Source organism: Aspergillus aculeatinus, assembly GCF_003184765.1.
Source record: "Aspergillus aculeatinus CBS 121060 unplaced genomic scaffold BO66scaffold_11, whole genome shotgun sequence".
NCBI lineage: Eukaryota > Fungi > Ascomycota > Eurotiomycetes > Eurotiales > Aspergillaceae > Aspergillus > Aspergillus aculeatinus.
In genome coordinates, this window is record NW_020291480.1 from 317,525 (window position 1) to 336,596 (window position 19,072).

The 19,072-nt window shown below is 52.0% G+C and overlaps 6 protein-coding genes across 6 annotated transcripts; 4 read left to right on the forward strand and 2 right to left on the reverse strand.

Moving 5' to 3' along the window:
* Positions 1 to 151: 151 nt before the first annotated feature.
* On the reverse strand, positions 152 to 2,080 carry BO66DRAFT_389863 (uncharacterized protein). Its single transcript, XM_025646878.1, has 2 exons — positions 1,245 to 2,080; positions 152 to 1,181 (listed from the first exon to the last, which is right to left on the reverse strand). The coding sequence occupies exons 1-2, from the start codon at positions 1,629 to 1,631 to the stop codon at positions 324 to 326; spliced, it is 1,245 nt and encodes a 414-aa protein (XP_025506390.1). The 5' UTR covers positions 1,632 to 2,080; the 3' UTR covers positions 152 to 323.
* A 2,324-nt stretch (positions 2,081 to 4,404) lies between these two features.
* Positions 4,405 to 5,711, reverse strand: BO66DRAFT_389864 (protein transporter TIM23). The gene is made up of 2 exons (XM_025646879.1): positions 4,926 to 5,711; positions 4,405 to 4,863 (listed from the first exon to the last, which is right to left on the reverse strand). The coding sequence occupies exons 1-2, from the start codon at positions 5,517 to 5,519 to the stop codon at positions 4,840 to 4,842; spliced, it is 618 nt and encodes a 205-aa protein (XP_025506391.1). The 5' UTR covers positions 5,520 to 5,711; the 3' UTR covers positions 4,405 to 4,839.
* A 233-nt stretch (positions 5,712 to 5,944) lies between these two features.
* On the forward strand, positions 5,945 to 11,470 carry BO66DRAFT_369169 (THADA/TRM732 family protein; the record flags this gene model as incomplete). The annotated part of the gene is made up of 10 exons (XM_025645366.1): positions 5,945 to 6,169; positions 6,274 to 7,214; positions 7,268 to 8,237; positions 8,288 to 8,524; positions 8,571 to 8,799; positions 8,855 to 9,165; positions 9,215 to 9,726; positions 9,775 to 9,915; positions 9,970 to 10,595; positions 10,649 to 11,470. The coding sequence occupies exons 1-10, from the start codon at positions 6,015 to 6,017 to the stop codon at positions 11,468 to 11,470; spliced, it is 4,944 nt and encodes a 1,647-aa protein (XP_025506392.1). The 5' UTR covers positions 5,945 to 6,014.
* A 265-nt stretch (positions 11,471 to 11,735) lies between these two features.
* BO66DRAFT_389865 (uncharacterized protein) lies at positions 11,736 to 12,656 on the forward strand. The gene has a single exon (XM_025646880.1). It carries the CDS (start codon positions 11,819 to 11,821, stop codon positions 12,545 to 12,547), a length of 729 nt encoding a protein of 242 aa, XP_025506393.1. The 5' UTR covers positions 11,736 to 11,818; the 3' UTR covers positions 12,548 to 12,656.
* A 99-nt stretch (positions 12,657 to 12,755) lies between these two features.
* On the forward strand, positions 12,756 to 15,401 carry BO66DRAFT_389866 (PX and BAR domain-containing protein). Its single transcript, XM_025646881.1, has 6 exons — positions 12,756 to 13,054; positions 13,111 to 13,391; positions 13,443 to 13,709; positions 13,767 to 14,822; positions 14,875 to 14,988; positions 15,045 to 15,401. Exons 1-6 carry the CDS (start codon positions 12,964 to 12,966, stop codon positions 15,138 to 15,140), a joined length of 1,905 nt encoding a protein of 634 aa, XP_025506394.1. The 5' UTR covers positions 12,756 to 12,963; the 3' UTR covers positions 15,141 to 15,401.
* Positions 15,402 to 16,005: 604 nt separating this feature from the next.
* BO66DRAFT_304263 (arabinan endo-1,5-alpha-L-arabinosidase) lies at positions 16,006 to 17,730 on the forward strand (the record flags this gene model as incomplete). Its single annotated transcript, XM_025643228.1, has 5 exons — positions 16,006 to 16,725; positions 16,849 to 17,159; positions 17,278 to 17,480; positions 17,554 to 17,582; positions 17,677 to 17,730. Coding segments are annotated over 5 exons (1,317 nt in total), but the record flags the coding sequence as incomplete, so codon positions are not given.
* Positions 17,731 to 19,072: the final 1,342 nt, after the last annotated feature.

Genomic DNA, 19,072 nt, shown 5'->3' on the forward strand with positions numbered 1-19,072 from the left:
GCTCGACAGCCGCCTGGGTGCGGTCCCCAGTTCCCTCCCCAGTGAATAATCCCGAGCACATGAAAGTCCTCATCTACAATGGTCTTGCTGGATCTAGGTTCAAGGAATTGACCATGTAGGAGCAGTTGTCTGCGGGTAAACACATCGCTGGCTTAAGTACAAAAAATAAAGGGCCTGTGGGCTTGTGGCTAGCATGATGCGAATTATGTCAATTGCACGCTGCTCAAGTTGTTGAATACACAGGGAGATTTTGTTCATTGTTGATTCTTAATACATTTTCATCATAGGCGCTGTTGGATCAAGCCTGTGTTTGGGTCGTTCTATCATCCGAACAACCGTTCGCGCCAACCCTTCTTCCAAGACCCTCCGAACCGATGGTTCAGACAAGCATGTGGACTGTTGAAACCCTCAGCCTTGCTGTGTCGCTGCCCGTTCCCCCACACACTGATCGGCATCACGCAAAGCCCTCCCATAGGCGTCTCGGGGACGGCCTCGCTGGCATCAACGCACAGAGGCTCGTGAAGATCATGGAAGGGCGCCCAAGTAACTCTTCTCTCCATCTTGCCAGCAGGAGCTACCAAATCGCCGGTTTTCTGATCCATGCCCACAGACTTCTGGACAAACGGATGGGAGCCGGGGAGCGATGCGGAGAGGGCGTCGAGGATCGCGTCTGTAAGAACATCCGGGCCCGTGATCCCCAGAATGGCGTTCTTGTCATAGCTGAATCTGTTGAGAAATCCACTGTGCTGACGGTAGTATTGCCGGGTGTGCGACAAGCATCGAACGATGATCTCTCGGAGCAGAGGGCTGAATCGGCGCGGGGCGTACATCGTATACTGGATCAGTCCGTAGCTTCGAGTCCAGCGCCAATAGCGCATGGTTTGCGGGGAGGCATAGGGCTCGTCCAGTTCAACTCCTACCACAAGCGACACGTTGGCTGAGTTTATTGAGGCATCCATTGAAGGTTTGGGTATCGATTGTAGAGCTGGACATTCGTTTATGGGTCGCGCTGGGTAGATGTCCATGTCGGCATAGAAGCCCCCGTAATAATAGAGGAGAAGGTAGCGGAGAAGGTCGGCTCGGAGGACGTGATAGGGATACGACTCGTAGATCTGGGCAATTTCGGGGACAGCGGAGAACTTTTCGGCGACAAATTTGGATGCCTTCGCGTCGCTCATCAACTGAGAAGCATAACTTTAGCTGGATAAGATCCATATGAACGTGAGGCTTGACGAGGTACTTACAGTGTACCCCCAGCCAGGGTTTCTCTCCTGAAGATAAGCCGAATCCGGTCCTCGTTGGCTTTCGTCCTTGGCTATCTGCCATATCCTGTCTTCCGCCACAATGCTTCCTCCCTGCTGATCTAGCACCGAGTGTTCTAGCTCCTGCAGAGCGTTGGCGAGCTGTCTCTCATACTCCAGGTCCGGATTGCGTCGAAAGGGGGAAGTATAGAGGAATCGACCCCCATTTTCGCCTCGACCGTGATCCCTGACCACCTGCTGGTTCGCATAAAGGTCAAGACCAGGAAGGCGAGAACAAAGGAGCCAGACCGCAATGACTAAGGCGAGGAACGTCAATCGGCGCGAAGACACATATGTGAAGAGCAAACTTGTAAGTCTGATAAGACCCATCGTGGTGAGATGGGGAACCCCTTCGAGCGACTGCCATGGCTGGTCTTATAACAGGGGTTTCCAGTTCATGGCCCAGCAAATGAAGGATTGGGACGGGGCCATGCACCATCCGGCACCGCACCAGGAGTATGGCGAGGATGGATCAGGGTCCAAGGTGCGGAGTAGTGGCCTCATAGCCTCACAGGCTCCACGGCCACGGGCGGCCCACTTAGGGCATCTTGAATGCTGGCGATCGACCAACGCTGGACAAATGCACGTTGCACTGACAGCCTTGGTTGATATTGATCGATTGAGAAGTTTAGAGTCTCTAGAAGAAGGCAATGGCAGGCTGAAACATCTACCTCCATATGGCTTGCACATTCAGTAATGAGGCGTCGATGTCCATCGGATCATGATGTAACTGTCACCACACAGCCAGGCGCCCGCAGTTCGTTATGGCTTGAAAGCCCGTCCATGGCCTTACTGATTCAGGCAACCCTATTCTTCTTGAGAATGGACCTTCGCCATGTCCAAACAAACCAGATGCCTGTTCTTTGAGGGCCGTTGAGTGCAATTTCCAGGGAGGAACTGGACTGACTCTTCGTATCAGATATTTATCCACCATACCAGAAATAGGCACAAGTGGCACACAACAGCTTGGCATAGAGTTTTCACTGGAGGCTTGGCTAAGACATACCTCGAATTGATCACCAGAAGAAGCAATTGGTGATTCCTTCAACCAAGTCTGTAACGGAAGCGCCAATTGCTGCCTGTTGATACGAGCTGCGGAGAAAACAGGCCGAAACACAGCCATCGTGGACCCTGACACTGACTTCGGCTTCCGGGGGCAGCCTGTGGAGTTTCCCAAAAGAGTAACTCCTCTCAAGCCCCCATGCCAAGCCTTGGATTATCAGATCGAACCAGGTACACGCTGTACAGGACCTACCGTTCCCTATTTACAGAATGTCAAGCTCCTGCTAAATCGAGCTGAATTATTTGCAATCGCATCGGACAGACTATGTCTGTGTTCATTTGCTTCTGTTCTGGAGCGATGTTGCCAGCTTTACTACTGACGACCGGGACAGCCGAACGGACGCTTCCGCGGCTAGCAAACGCCACCGTGCGGCACGCATAGTATAGCTCGCCTTACTAGTACTTCATGGGTATTATGAACATGAGGCCTATACTTTGGAGACTACTCTAATTCAGCGCTGGAGACTTTTGCTTCGATGTTCTCAATCGAATCCGGATATAGGCACAAGGAAGGGAGGTTCCACCCGAGAGTCGCATTCACCCAAAAGCAAGTCTGCGCAGCCGATGAAAAGTCAGAACGATTTGGTTTCATCTATCCACTAGCATGGATGAATCCTACATGGTGAATCATACTTCTAGATGCTGTCTAGTATTGTGAATTCTGGTCTAGCAGCTATACGTCCAGCGAGTGCAAGTCATGGAGTCAAAAAGGGAAACTTTTGTATTGGGTTAAATATATAACCTGTGTGAATGAACTGCCGAGGCTCAGTGGCGTGTCCATTTCGCATGCCTCCACCTCGACACTATAACCCTCTGTTCTTCTTTACTTACCCTTGTCTCCTATCCACACGTCCTCAAATATCCAGCCCAAGCCCATCTTCTTTCTCTGACAGTTTTCTTCTCATCTCTTAGCCTCTAACATCTGGGCAGGTCATATCGCTCTCAACAAACTAAATAAGGCTATGCTTGCGTAGGCTGAGTTGTGACTTGAAAGAGGCACGTTTCTTCAAGGTCTGTACATCTGGCCTTGATATAAAAGACTTCGGCGGCTTGGACTCGAGGTTGACAACAGTCACTTTTGAAATACACGAAGTTGTTATTCAAGTCGGCCGTCTAGAAGTGATACGGCGTCGCTACATAACAACCTTTCAACTTGATAACAATATAGTGTTGATAACAAGATGTCTTCATCTATAGAAGCGCTCTGAGCAGAAGCATTCGGAATCAGTCCTATACTGATAGTAATGTTAGGTATCTTTCTTGTGGGAGCAAGAAGCTATTTCGAGATGCAAGGATACATATCAGCAACGCTAGCTTGAGAAGCATATCGAAGGTAGTGTTGATATATACTCATGTTATTATATTTTTACTTCATCTTTCAAGAGGTCATAGGTAGGACTACAACAGCTCTAATAGATAGTTCAGCGGCCAAAGGTCTAAGGGTGGTGCGGATCACAGAAGGATGTATCAAAGCATAGAAGGGCTACAGTGGTCGAGGTATCGTAAACAATTAGAAGCTCAACCTCGCTTTCATCACCAGACTTTAAGCCACAATGTCCAAGTGACGAAGGGCCGCAGTTTGGGATACGAAGAATTACCAGCACAAGCCATAAATCTCTCCGTTTTGAGTCCCAAGATGACGTGCAATTGGTGTAGATATCGTCTCTTGAATAGTCTCGGCGATGGAATCCACTCTGGTATGCGCAGAGTGAAGGCATGTCAAGATTCTGCTCTATTCTCCGAGTTCTTAGAAGCCGTGACAATGACGGTAGCGTGTCACAGGCGACGGTGGTTTGAAGCACACATTAATTTGAGGCTGTTGGTTCCCACGCCCGCTTTCCGTCGTGTAGCCTGAGGCATCCGTCGACAGGACGAGCTCGGATATGCCGCAGTCCGGTAGTTATCCCCACCGTACCAATGCAATGCTCGGTTTGCACCTCATAAGACCCTAGAGCGTAGCGACTGTCACTGCTGTGCGACTCCCCAAAAAGACAATCCTACTTCCAACTTGAACTCGTAAGCGCAGAACCTGATCTGAAGTCGCTATTAGTCCCATGCTTTTTATTGTGTGAACTAACATTAAGGTTGCTTGAGATGACGAAAATGAAACCTGCAACAGTTTCGCCCGCAAGAACCACAAACCCAGGAGTCCGTTATATGTACAGAGAGTTAACGAAACAAAAATCCATTTCCATGCCGGTCCAAAACCATGGAGAATGCGAATAAGATGCTTTGTGCGCCAGAGGGAAGAGATCTGTAAGACGAGAGAATTGGGGGCGAAGGAAAAAAAAAGAAAAGAAAAGAAACCGTTCTAATACAACGTGAACATGTCGAAGTGAAGCAACAAATCAACCTCTCCCGCTTTGGTGAAACAGGCCATACACATCATATGGGTTCTCGAACGCATGATCGGATCAAGGTCGTCGTCTCGAGTTCGAGTGCTAAAATACAACTGAATCGACTGATTTAGAGACATTTACAGGAATGCCTTGCGCGCCACCTATGAGAGTAACCGTTAGTGATTGTGAGCAAAACAGCAAAACTGGGACGATTGACACGTACAGCCCAAGATCCCGCGATACCCGCGACGATGCCGCCGGAGATCAGCATGGGCTTCAGGCCCCGGGTACTCTTGAAGACCATTCCACTCAGAGCACCAGCGACAATGCTGTTGGCCGCGTCGTGCTTGCCACGTGCGTATCCCAGACCTGAGTTGAAGCCGTTGTATACCATGGCCACCACACCGGCGGAGTTACCGAGGAAGGGACCTCTTCTCGTGATCGAGTTCAGGACACCGTTGAGGCGGATCTTCGGGGGTGCCGATACCGGCGTCTTCTTGAGACCCTCAGCCAAACCCCATGCACCTCCGATTGTCAATCCAGCAAGATAAGTAGTTCCGGTTCCGTAACAGAGATCGTCCGACCATCCGCGGGAGGGCAGCACCGAACGGTCACCGGGGAGCTGGTCGAGGGCGGAGTCTTCGAGGGAGATGTAGTCGAGGGTATCTTGGTTCAAGCCAGCAAGGGGATGAAGCTGAGTAGGATCGGGAATGGCGATTTCGGAGAGGAAAGAGGTGGCATCTTGCGCGCTGGTAGGATCGAAGGCGCTGGGACCCTTGTCCTGTTTGCGACCACTGAGCGAATCCCAGATAGACATGTTTGTGGACGGATGGGATATATTATAAAGAATACAGAGAATGAAGTAAAGAAGGAGGAAAGAAGAAGGAAAAGGAAAAGGGGATCTGTGGCCAGCAGGCGCTTTGCTGAGTAGGGGGAGGTCTTGTCGCGAGGAAGAGGAAGAACTTGGACTGAGCTTCTGACAGTTCAAATGGAACTTGCGGGTTTGTTAAGGTCTCTTCTCGGAGAACAAAAACTTCAGCCCCGTGACTCGGCGTGACGGAATTCTGCTAACCAACCTTTCAACCACCTTCCACCGCCTTCCCCCGGCGATGCGCGGCGGCAAAAGGAATATAGTTCTCCCGGCACTAGGCCTCTTTGGGAGACCCGCTCTCGAAAATCCACCAAGAGGCAAAAAGTCATTCGCTCAGGAACGCGGGGATTGATAAAAGATCTTTAATTGGACTGGATTTCGTTTTTTGTCGGAGTCGTCGTCGCAATTGCCTGGACATGCGATTTCTGTAAGACACAGCTCATGGAAGGGAAACCCAATTCTGCGGCCCGAATGGAGGCGGCATTCATAGAGATGGAGCCCATCGCACAGCATATGCAAATCTTGCCGGAAGAGACCCTCAAGCAAATCGGCAAGGGTGCCTTAGTGAATTTCACCCGGGCATGTGATGACTCCGAGTAAGACCTCTGTTCATCTCATCCACCATTGCGTTCATTGTGTTCTTTCTTGGTTCAAGAGCGTTGTCCATCTTTGTGTGATAATCTCCTAACATCCTCAAAAGGAAAGTGAACCGGGTCTATCATAATCTACTAGACACTTATGCAACCGCTTCTCTGTCGCATTCCCATACCACGGCAGCTTGTAATGCGCTCAGCGCCTTTCTAGATGCAGCTCTTGTTTCTAAGCATGAGTCCACAAGGCAAATCGTCCATTGTGACGAGACCTGGTTGTCTGTCTTCGATGTCTTCATGACTCGATACAAGGATGCCAAGCCCAAGCCAATGAAGCAGGTTATGGAGTCCTTGGTTCTGCTCCTGGCGAAGACTCGCAAGCAATTCGATAGAAGCTCCCTTCAAAAGAAGATTATCGAGCTCACGATTCCCAGTGTCCTGCTTGGTGAACCTCGTGCTCGCCTCAAAGCGTCCTTCGCTTCCCTTGAGATGATTGTCCGCAAGAATGCGATTGCGCCTACGGAGCTGATTTCGCTCCTCGACCAGTGGCTACACGCAAATTATGAGAGCTGGGTCCCTATGTATCAGGCAGACTGCGACGCCCTATCGATTGATGCCTCCCTATATAGCCACAGTGCCTCTAGGAATGGTGTCTCATCACAAGATACCTCGCGGACGACAGTCGAGATCTTTGTTCTGGGTCTGTTGGCACGCGCAACCAAACCGGAGCTTGCGGCCTCATCCGGGGATCTGATGGCTGCTTTTCTTCAGAAGATCAAGGCTACATCCAAACTCGGTCACTTGCTGTCGCTCTGGGTGGCACCTGTCCGTCACGTCACACTGAGAACCCTCGATGACCTGGAGTATATGTCGAACTACATTCTTCAGCCTTGCTTTGAGGTGGATGCAATCGGGTTCCGGTCTTTCATTGAGCAGTTCCCTCTCCAAAGTCTGCTAGCGGGTGACATGAGCGATGCGCCCATAGCTGAGTTCATGGTCCTGTTCGCTTCTTTACAGGTAGCAAAGAAGATTGGACTTGTTCACGAAGATCGTAAGTCTAAAACTCCCTGCCATGTCTACTGCCCCTGCTCATGTTGCGACTAGACTATATCGGTAAACCCAGCTCTACGGCTGCTGACGCCGACCGTGCGCTCGTGTTGAAGAGTGAGGTGATCGGACAATTTCTCTTCCACCACGATATGACTATCAGGATTGCAACCCTGTCGTTATTGATCAGTGCACCCTCCTCGACCAAAGCCGTCTCATCCGCTACAATGAAAGCCATTGTGAACGGATTGCCCTCTCTGCATTGTGAATCGGAATCTTATTCGAGAGGAGAGGTATTGAGCTTAGTCCGTAAGCTGGTCGTCCGTCTGAAAGGTGGAATCCTAGAGGACCAAGATCGCTTGAAGAGTGAGAAGGCCACTGCAAACAAGGACGCTCAGAAGAACTTCTTCGATGCCTCCGTCACTGGGAAATGCTTGAATGAGTACTTCAACTTTCTCAAAGCTGACTTGCGACCTACGGCCTCTTATCCACGCCACATCGCTGCGCTGAAAACATTTATCTTCTTCATCGAATCTGGACTTGATAGCCGGTACAGCGCCACAGATAATAACAAGACTCGTTGGATCTGCAACATGGACATCTTCAGTTCCACCTTGCTCAGGCTACTAGTTGATTTGTTGCTTGACCCATTCGAGGAAGTGCGCGCGACCTCTCTGTACCTCTTGAACTTTTTCCCCCGTGAGGTTCTTTTCAGCAGTGATTCGCAGCCACAGGGCGAGTCACAGACAGGGCAACCTCAAATCATTGATGGATTGTCAAAGGCGGAGCTGCTGGCAAGTAACACCAGCAGAGCTGATTACGCAGATACTGTTGCTCGCCTTTACCACATACTCTTCCGTGCTGCAGCGTCTGAGAGCTTGAACACTTCCACATCGTGGTGGGAAGCTAAATCAACGGTTGTCGAGTATCTCCTAGTAAAGCTGGAGCAGAAGCTTTCCTCCGCAGGCGGTCTGTTCAACTCTTCTATGCGTGATGCACCTCTGCACGGCTATATCTCTGCGCTCAGGTACCTTCTTCCTGCCTAATTCGATTAGTCCGTGCTAATCCGCCATCCAGATATATTGTCTCAACCTCCGATTTCTATTCCTTGGTGTCCGAAAAGTCCACGAACTATGATAAATGGAGGGCATTCCACCTTAGAATCGTGCACGTCTGTGACCGGATATGGGAAGAGGTTCGACCTGTCCTGTGCATCGACTCTCCAGAAGGTCATACAGACGACCCGATCGACGATTTAGGCGTCGGCCCCAAGGACATCCTCTCTTATTCTTGGCGCGCTCTTCGAGAATCGAGGTATGGGATTCTTTGATGACCCAAGACACATTGCTGACTCATACAGTCTTCTTCTCCACGCGACTCTTTCCAATAACTCGTATAGCCCTCCAGGTGACCATGGGCTCACGGAGCAACATTTTGATAAGCTGGGGACTCTTAGCTTCATTCAGCTCGCTGAGCTTCGGCATAGAGGTGCATTTTCAACGGTATCGCAGACGTTTGCTACTTGTTGCCAGCGCTGTGCCCAGTCGAGCGATCCAGCGATTTCCGGACTTTCCCACCGATTCTATCAGGTAAGAATCTGGTCTTCAGGTTACTTGACTTGGCGGATGCTCACATACTCTGTAGGAAGCCAAAAAAACCATCTTTGAATCGGCGTCTAAGCTCACCCGCCGTTCGGCTGGTCTTCCCGCACTGGTTGTCGGAATTCTTTCGTCGAAGCCTGGTGGGCCACTGTTTCAGCAGGTTATACAAGAGCTTCATGAAATTTCTCATCTGCCGGCAGAACAGGACAAGACTAGACAAGACACACCTTTGCCCCAGGTTCATGCGATGAACTGCCTCAAGGACATTTTCACGAACACCAAGCTTGGCCCCCATACAGAGCCCTTCATCATGCCTGCCCTACGTCTGTCGGCCGAGCGTCTTGGTTCTCCTATGTGAGTATCCCTTTTACCTCCCTAGCTCAGAAGATTCTGACCTTGGTAGATGGGCCCTCCGCAACTCTGGTCTCATGCTGTTCCGCGCTTTGTTGACACGCATGTGCCGCACCGGCACCGGCCTGGGTTTTGGTGGCGAATCCGGCTCTGAGCCCGGAGCTAGAGTTTCGTTCCAGAAGTACCCTGGCCTTCTCGAGCTTCTTCCCACCCTTCTCACTCCATCCGAAAAGAACAACTCTAGCGACACTGCAATGATCACTGAGCGTGTCTTCCCAGCCTTGGAGTTGATCGCTGAGAAGGTCCCCAATGTGACTGGTACCGATGACGAGGTTTTGCGTGGTCTTGTCCGCGAACAACTCAAGAGTCCGGTTTGGGGTATCAGAGAGCACGCGGCTCGAGTCTACGCATCATTGTTGAAGCGTGTGGACATTCTGACCAATATCAAGACCTTAATCGGCGTCGAGAGAGATAGCACAACGCAGGATTACCTTCATGGCGAAGCATTGTGCATCAAGTACTCTCTCCGCCGGTTCGCGGCCAGTTCAGTTGCCTTTTGGAATGGTATGACCCTTTGTGTATGCTTATGCGCTTTCTGCTGACGATGCGCAGAAACCATCGACCACGTGGGCTCTCTAGTACGGGATACTTTCGCCGCATCATTTCAGCTCGCAGAATCTCCATTCATCGCGACCACGCTTCTGGAGATTTTGAGTGACGTGGTTGAAAAGAGTATTGACTCGGGCTCTGAGCGTAAGGAGGTTCCCGACGTGAAATGTAAAGCATTGCTAATTTATTTTTCACTAGTCCGCTTGGTTTCTACCTTGGAGTCTCTGACCACTGAATATGCCTTTGAAGACATCTTGGGTTTCGTATTCGACACATCTCATCCATCCTGGAAGTCTCTGAGCACGACCCGAGCCTCGTCGCTCCTCCGTCGGGCGATCTCGTGGGTCACCGTCTTGCATATGCTCATTGGAGGAAGGGTCAATGATCTTGAGCCTTTCGTTCGTACTGTCTCGAATTTCGACCCCAATGCTGGTCAGTGGTTGTTGGAAAGGCTCCAGGAAATATTCGGGCCTAGAGAGCAGTATGGAAAAACGTTGATCGGCCTGTACTCCTCTGTCATTCTGGGAGACTATCCTGAGGAAGTCAAGGCAGTAGCCATTGCGTCCTTGGCATCGAAGTTGCAAGTTTTCTTCGACTGCCGCAATGAGGCTCTCCCTCAGATCGATCTTCCATGGGGAGCACTAGAAGGCCAACTTAAGCATGGCTCAAGCCAGCACATCTGGAACCGGGATAGGTCTGACGCCGAATTACAACTTCACGGCAGTCTCCTCGCTGCCAAGGCTATTGCTTCCAATAACCAGAGTTCTGAGAACGACATCAATGAGTGGGCCACTCGTCTTCGCTTCGCTATGCGAGAAGAAACGGTACGCACCTGACTGTTTATTATGTCTGTATCGTATGTGCTAACAGGTCACAGGAATTTACCACCCGTCTCGCTGCAGTATTATCCGTCTCAGCATTTGGCCGTATTCTGCGTCCTGCTGGAAAGGCCCCACTCGCTGATAAGGCGTTCTTGGATATTTATCTGGTCCTCTACGACATGTTGAACGATGACGACGAGGAGCTGCGTGACCTGGCTGCTCCGACTGCCTCATGGGTGCTGTCTTACTCCTCAGTATCCCCGTCCAAGGCAGTCGCCTTGTCTCCATCAAACGCCAGCGAGCTTCTTTCCGCGTTCATCGCTCAAAGCTACCACAACTCGCAGCAGCTTCGCAAGAGAGCTGTTGCCTATATGACTGGCTCCGAACCACGGATCAGCACTTCCATCGCTCAGTCTGTGCCTGTTTCCACCGTTCTTTCTAACCTCCGCAAGGAAAGCACAATTCTGTTCGAGGAAGAGAAGCAGAATCTGTTCATCGATGACGTTCGTGAAGTTGATCTGTGGACCAAGCAAATGATCCGGCTGACGGAAGCATCATATGATGATGCCTCCATCCAGGCAATCTTCGCCTGGGTATCGAATGGGTTGTCCTGCTTTGGGGATGTCTTTACGGACACCACCGAAAAGGACGGGCTGTTGGGCTGGGCCTCGAAGCCTGAAACATTCACTTTGGGAGTTCGACTTTTCAGCCTGGCGACCGTAGCAGTCTCCAAGGAGTCTGCTGCCTCCCGACTCTTGGGACAGGAGCGCGTGGCCGAAATGCAGGAGAAGCTTCAAGCTCTGCTTGCACACGGAAAGACATCCTTGGTACACGATGATTGGATTTCACGTATTCGGGCGGCATTGGAATCCTCATGACTACATGATGTTATTTAGAGGTATAAATAAAAGTGTGGCGGGGGAGGGTGTTTGGATAGTAATGATTCACTTGTACGCAAACTGAAGGTTCCACCATGATAGAACACAACTCAGCACAGAATTTACCACAACTGGTTTCAGCTCACTGCCATGGCAATGGGCATATCAGCCAGTGTTTACGTCCTCTTTCTACAACCAGCAAAAGCCCATATGTTCTCAGAGTTTCCTAAACAGTCCAACTACGCTTGACATAGCCTCTGTAGCGGTACGTGAAAGCATGAGAATTATTATCGCCCTCAATATGACTGAGACTTGAAGCAGGCCGTCCGTACACACGCGAAAGACAAGATGAACGGCAGCGTGGTGATCATCGCCATACTCCTCTCCCTCTTACTCTCCATCATCATCGGCGCCTACCTGTTCAGCGTGTGGTGGTCCAAGCATCTCCATGGCCGATCCGTGCGACGCCGCGAGGGTGCACGCGAGCTCGTCACCCTCACCCACTCCAACGCCAGGGCCAACGGGAGACGCTGGGTGGAAGTCCGCGTCAGGGAGCCGGGCAATCCTCGTCGTACGAATCCTCCTGGCCCGGCTCTGACGAAGTCCCAGCATACAGCTACGCAGAATCAGAATCCCCCCCGGCACGACCGCGAGCGCAACATGGACCACAGGGCGGAGACCCACAGGAACGATCACCAGTGGGACTCGCATGCCAACAACCATGGCAGAGTCGAGACCCAGAACAACGATAATGAGTGGGGTCCTCCTGCGAATGACAATCATGATAACGATGCTCGCCATTCGAGGGGTAACGCCCCTGATCCTGATCCTGCTCCGGCTCACCCATCCCCTCGGGCGTCAACACCTAAGAGCTGGCATCCGGATCAGGGACCGGCCCTGGCTCAGTCCTTACATGACATGTTTGGCGGTCGCGCGAGCGGGCATAAGAACTCGAGAGCAGCGAGCAGGGTTGGTTCGAATAAGCCTGATCATGGAGCTGATGGTGGTGAATGGGAAGGATATTCAAACAACAACCCAGCTGACGAGGCTCGGCCCCCCGGAGAAGTCAGTTGGTAAAGTGGTAACATTGGGGATGATGGCTGGATGAGATCTCGGAGGGAGGGATTCATCCGTTCTTGTAACGTAGTAGCTGAGAAGTAGCAGTGATGCTCGAAATAGTAAGCGATGACGGCGATGGTCTCTGCGGACGGCCCGAGTCGGTGACGTTGATCCCCGCGAATTGCATCTCCAGGCGGTGACTTTCCTGCCGCCGACTCCATCCAGTGTTCTCCTTCCCTCTCTCTCTCTTGCTCTCTCGCTTGTTTGTTCCACCATTCAATAGTCGCTCGTATCCTTCAATTTATTCCGTACCTGGCTTGAATTATCCGATTGTCTTACATAACTCAACTAGCATTCCATGACCCTCGTCTCCCTGCCTGTCCGCTGAGAACTAGCAAGGCTGCTCTGACCAGCCACCCCACCACCGGAACACCATGTGGAACGACGAGGATAACAACCCGTACGGCGCATTCGACACCGAGGCGCATCTGTCGGAATCTTTGCACTCGGCCAATCTCTCTCCTCGTATGAATTCTACGCTCTGCACTTTATAGCTACGCTCGTCGCTAACGTGCCTTAAGCTCTCTACGATCGCGAATACACCCCGCCCTCTCCCTCCAGCCGATCGTCCACCCAAGACCCTCCCGACTTCCTGTCGCAACAACAAGATTTGAGCGACGAAGATGACCACGGAGCGTACACGACCCAACGCACCGGCCAGGGATACATGCGCAAGAGCGTCTACGACAGCCGCATAGAGCAGATCTTATACGAGAACCCCGACATGCCGATCCTCATAACCGACGCCGGAAAGAACCACGAGGGCGGCGGCAGCTTCATCGTCTATACGATACGTACAGGAGTATGGCAAATGCGGTAACTTAGTACTGGAAATGATGCTAACGGCATGCAGGACCTTGAAGTCCGGAGACGATACTCGGAGTTCGCCTCGCTGCGCCAAACCCTTGTCAATCTTCATCCTACGCTGGTCGTTCCGCCCATTCCGGAGAAACACACCATGGCGGACTACGCGGCCAAGCCCACCAAGGCCAAGGAGGACACGGCGATCATCGATCTTCGGAAACGAATGCTGGCCGTGTTTCTGAACCGGTGTCGTCGGATGAAGGAAATTCGCGAAGACGGAGTCTGGTGGAGGTTCCTGGACCCCAATGTCAGCTGGGTAGGTTGCGCCAGCCGCTTGTGCACGCCCGCCCAATAGGTACTGATAACTGCTCAGAGCGAAGTCCTCCATTCCCATCCCGCATCTTCTGTCCCCAAGAACAACCTCAAAGCTCCTCCCCTCGATCCCGCCAACCCCACACCCGCTCATGCTTGGCTCCCGGTGCCCTCGGCCTCGGCGAAGCTCAAGTCGGCGTCCGGGACTGCGCCGTCCGGCACTCCGAACGATGCCCCCAGTCAAGAGGTGCTCGGCCGTTTCCCACCGGAGTCGCGGAAATTGAGCGAGAAGGAGCTGGATCCTTACTTCATCAATTTCGAAGCCTCCACCCGTGAGCTAGAACTGCTCCTTCAAGGCAACATTGAGAAGGTCAACCGCCGGACGCTCGCTCATTTGTCGTCCTTATCGGCGGACCTGATGGAGCTGGGGGCACGGTACAACGGTTTCTCCTTGTCAGAGCAATCCCCGACCGTCGCAGCTGCTATCGAACGGGTCGGCCAGGCGGCCGATACGTCTTATATTGAGACCGAGGAGCTTTCCGCCGCCTTGAGTGCAAGCTTTGCAGAGCCCATGCGGGAAAGCGCGCAGTTTGCCAGCGTGGTGCGCAGCGTTCTACGTTACCGCGTTCTTAAGAGGGTGCAAGAAGAGATGACTCGAGACGAATTGGCGAAGAAGAGAACATTGCTCGAGTCACTTGAGCGCAGTGAAATGGAAGCTCAACGAATCGAGCAGTACTTGAACCGCTCATCTCCTCAAGGCGCAACCACGAGACCGCAACGATCGCTGTCGGCCTCGTCAGCCGCCAGTGCTCCGGGCGGGCCCGAGAGCGAAGGACGTCCTGGCAGCCACGAGGACAATGCTTCGGTGGACTCAGACTTTCCCCCTACACATGGCGAGTCTATCAGCTCCCATCCCTCCGCCCCTCAAGCCGCCTCTCATCGCCGTCCAGACTTTGGCCCGTCCTCGCCCCCCGCACACCGCAAGACATCTAGTGGAACGTTTGTGGCCAACAAGATTTTTGGACGTATCAGTCATGCGGTGCATGGATTTGTGGATGTTGATCCAGAGAGGACTCGCCGAGATCAGATCGGAAAAACGAAAGAAAGTTTGCAACAGGTAAGGGAGACTGATTAGGTGGTTGAAAGAACCGTGACTGATGACGCGATAGCTGGAACAAGCTTTGACGGTGTCCGAAAAAGACGTGAAAGATGCAAGTGCCGGAGTACTGCAAGACTTGAAACGCTTCCAGAAAGATAAGGAGATGGACCTCCGCCGCTATATGGTAGGGCTCTTCTCGCCTGAACTAGGTTTGAATCATGCTGACGAGGATCGTGACAGGTCGCGTATGCGCGGTGTCACTTAGACTGGGCGCGCAAGAACTTGGAGACTTGGACGGAGGCCAAGGACGAGGTGGAGAAAATCGAAGCACGGTAGTAAGTAGTCGTTAATGGTTGTCGTGGTCTGCGGTTTGGCGCAGAGTTGAGAAAGGAAAGCGCTGGGCGTTGGTGTTTATGTTTTAGAAATGCTGGGAGCTACGCCATTCGGGATATTGATGGATCGCACTGCAATTATTAACATGTGCGATTGACTGCGTTGATGTCTTGACTGCAGATCTGTGATGTCTTTCTTGCATGTGAGGAGGAGTGGTTTTCGGCTCCACCGCTTCGGCAATTAATTTATTTCTCCGCCCTGATAGATCGTTCCCTCTTTAAAGTCCTCGTTGACCTTTGACGTAGCACCATAATTCCTGATGTACTGCGCCTATTGAAGTTAGCCTTGGCAGGGCGGGTCGGAGAATAGAGATCCAATCCATTTGGTGCGTGCAGAAATTGGTCTTGATAACCAATGGCGACTGAATCACTGACCATGACGGCAGATGGTGCTCTCCTGTAGGAGGATTTCTAATGCTTAGCATTGACTTGTCTTCACTAAGCAAGCTATAATGATAACGACAATCTAAACCTACTTGTTACACCATTTACCGGCCTTTTTCAGGGTCGGATCCACATATAGGCAGCAGCAGCAGCAGCAGCAGAAGCTGATAACTGCACCACTGCACCACTTACTAAGATCCAGACCCTGCGGTCCTGATCTGCACCCACCAACCCAGCATTGGCCACCAAATCAATGAACACAATGTGCTGTTAGCCATCCTGCGAGCTCAGTTCTTTCAGTTGCGCTCGACAGGATGAACGCTACCACACCCACAAGACCTCGCCTATTGAGCATGGGCTCGACGTACTCGGAATTCGACGAAGAAAGCAGCGGGAAAACATCACCACCATTACTTTCGCGCCACTCACTCCGTCGCATCATCCGCATCTCCGCTCTGTTGTCACTTTTCATATTCGTGCTATACATCCTACGCAACCACTTCCGTGCACAACCACCCAGCTCACTTTCAGACTCTACCGACACCGCGAACGACGACGAGAAAGCTAATGAAGCCCATGACGACCCAGTATCCCCGGTCTATTCTCCGACCAACCCAACAGAACTCCACATCCACGACCCCAGCATCATTATCACTTATTCTCACCCCGAACCCCAGCCAGATCAAAACTCCAACCCCAAGCCAAACGCAGCCCACGAGGCCCGCACAGCACGTCCCGTGAAGACATACTACGCCTACGGCTCCGGCCCGCACATCCCCATTCACACCGCGCCGGCCCTCTCCGGCCCCTGGACCAAGATCGGCACCGTCCTAACCACAGACAGCGTCCTCCCCATCGGCGACCGAAAAGCGCCCTGGGCGCCCACGGTCGTCGCCCACAATGGCACGTACTACTGCTACTACGCAACAAGCCACAGCGGCTGCCGCCGCAGTGCAATCGGCGTAGCTACCTCGTCGGACCCGGGACCCGGGGGATGGGTGGATCACGGAGTCATCATCCGGTCCGGCATAGGGACAGGGTCGGGATTGTACCCGATGGATCGCGCGAATGCGATCGACGTGAGTGTTATAATCACTTCTCTCCCACCGGAAGAGGAGGAAACTCAAAAAGAAGAAGAAGAAAAAGTGGGAGACGAAACGCATCCCCACCTCTTATTCTCTCGAGAAGAAATCCCCCAGATTGAAGGCGAGGGAAAGGGCCGGGGAGAAGACCCCAACCCCATCTCAGCCTCTCCCTCTAGCCCCAAGCCAACGGAGGAAAAAGGCTACCTGACCTTCGGCTCCTTCTGGACAGGGATCTGGCAGATTCCGCTCGCCCCCGACCTTCTGGTGAGTGACTACACGGGCAACCGCGAGGTGCGGCACCTCGCCCACGAGCCGCGGGCGGTGCACCCGCCCAAACCCAAGTCCAATGGGATCTGCGGCGACCCCACGGGGATGCATCCCGTCGAGGGCCCGTTTATCTCCTACCGCGCGCCGTGGTTTTATCTGTGGTTTAGTTGGGGCAAGTGCTGTGGGTTTAAGCCGGAGCGGTTGCCGAGGAAGGGGATGGAGTATGTGTGCCCTCTTCCCTTTTTTTTCCCCTTGCTCTTGCTTGAAGCCGTGATGGGATAGACTCTCGCGCACTTGCGTATACGTATAAAAGCTGTGCTAATCTGCCGCGCAATGTAGGTATAGTATCCGGGTCGGCCGCTCGAGGAGTCCCCGCGGCCCGTTCGTGGATAAGCAAGGCCGGGGCCTGGTGGAGGGCGGCGGGGAGGTTGTGTATGGGTCGAATGGGGAGGTGTATGCGCCTGGGGGCCAGGGGGTCCTGGTTCATCGTCGATACGATGATGTTCTCGGGGTGGAGGTGGAGGAGGATGTGCTTTATTATCATTATCGTGAGTTTTTGCTCTGATTCTTTTCCCATGGATTTGCTGGGGCTTGATGCTGACTTTTATTTGTGGGTGGTAGTGAATACCTCGGTGGGGTATGAGTTTCATGTATGTTTCTCTTTTCCTCTCTTTCTCTTCTCTTCTGTGATTTGGTGTCTATTGTGCTAGGGCATTTATAGCTAACTTGATGGTTTGTGGATAGGAAGCGCGACTGGGTTATAATGTCCTGGATTATGTGGATGGCTGGCCGGTTCCGGGATAGAGGATTTGGGTGTTGTAGAGGGTGTGATGGCAGCCTGGTGCTGGCTTTTTGGACTTCTTAGCTTGGCTTGGCTTGGTAGATTGTCTTCTGGCGAGATAGACTCTAGCTTTTCTTCGCAGAAATGAAATGATAACACGAACACTCCTAATAGAGCTGTAATATAGGTATAGTATATGGCCGGCACCGAACCTACAATCGCCCGCAGAGCAACCCAGCCTCGGAAGCAGTCTGGCATTGGGTGACTAACCACCGTCGTCCCCATCCAGGCCATACGTGGTGTTGCTGGGGGGAGGATGCAGTAGCAGATCCTAAGTTATACGGGCATTGGGGCTTCTTTTTGCAACCCTCTTACGGTATGATCCAGCGCTCGATGGATGTCTTTGCTGCCAATTAGTGTAGTTGTGTCGCATAGTTGATCATCAGACTTTGATGAAGGACTGTGGAAGTGGCAGCTGACGTTGATGGTAACCTCCATGAGATCGGTGGAGGTCATTTCGAGAATCGCCACGGATCCGGCTGAGCCTTGCACGCTAGGAGATCCCAATCATGTAAGGCACATTACGCACATGATATAATTTCGCGGAGCAGTCGTAACAATCGCTCAAAGTATGCGGATATCTGGAATGGACAACCCGCTCATACCAGTGATGAGCAAACAATCTGGAGATAAAGAGATAAAGGAGAGGTGCCATCCTTAGTAGCATCTTGTACTAGGCCCGGCCAGCTAGTCTACTACCGATTGTGCTGGACACTGTAGCCAATGACAACCTGGGCAAGATCTGGAGATCTCGGTAAGTAAGGTACAAAGTAAGGTGGATGATGCATGCCAGTGGACTTAAATGCAGTCGTCAAGCTGATTGGCGGGTTTTGACTGTAAGATTGGACCGGTCTATCTATGCCTTGGGGTCCGGAGCGATTAACAGCTGTGCGACCAGGCCATGTGTGATTGATCTGATTTGATTGATTTGATCGTGTTGCGATGGTACTGTATAGTTCAGTGCATGTTTGTTTGCGCTGGGGTTCTCTTGTTAACGGGGGTGCTTTGGAGTCTTTGAGGTGCTTCTGGAGGTTTTCAGGCTGCTTAGTCTCTGATAGTTCAAGCTTTTATTAGAAGTAAAACCAATGTGAGAGGTGCAGGGGACTGGCGTCTAGAGTAAAGGCATTGTCAGTCAACACTTAGAGCTTAGATAAACACTAAGAGAGAACAGTGCTGCTCAAGGTGCTGAGTAGGTGAAGGTATATGCACAGTCCCTAGCTGGGAACATACAAAGATATAATTAGAAGCAATTCTAAGAGAAGAGAGAAAAGTGAAATAGTGAATTGAAAGTAAGAAACA

Coding starts and splice junctions, on each gene's coding strand:
- BO66DRAFT_389865 (XM_025646880.1), top strand. CDS start 11,819: ATGAACGGCAGCGTGGTGATCATCGCCATACTCCTCTCCCTCTTACTC.
- BO66DRAFT_389866 (XM_025646881.1), top strand. CDS start 12,964: ATGTGGAACGACGAGGATAACAACCCGTACGGCGCATTCGACACCGAG. Junction 13,392..13,442: donor TCTATACGATACGTACAGGA/GTATGGCAAATG, acceptor AACGGCATGCAG/GACCTTGAAGTCCGGAGACG. Junction 14,823..14,874: donor CGAAAGAAAGTTTGCAACAG/GTAAGGGAGACT, acceptor ATGACGCGATAG/CTGGAACAAGCTTTGACGGT.
- BO66DRAFT_389864 (XM_025646879.1), bottom strand. CDS start 5,519: ATGTCTATCTGGGATTCGCTCAGTGGTCGCAAACAGGACAAGGGTCCC. Junction 4,864..4,925: donor GTATCGCGGGATCTTGGGCT/GTACGTGTCAAT, acceptor TTACTCTCATAG/GTGGCGCGCAAGGCATTCCT.
- BO66DRAFT_389863 (XM_025646878.1), bottom strand. CDS start 1,631: ATGGGTCTTATCAGACTTACAAGTTTGCTCTTCACATATGTGTCTTCG. Junction 1,182..1,244: donor ACCCTGGCTGGGGGTACACT/GTAAGTACCTCG, acceptor TATGCTTCTCAG/TTGATGAGCGACGCGAAGGC.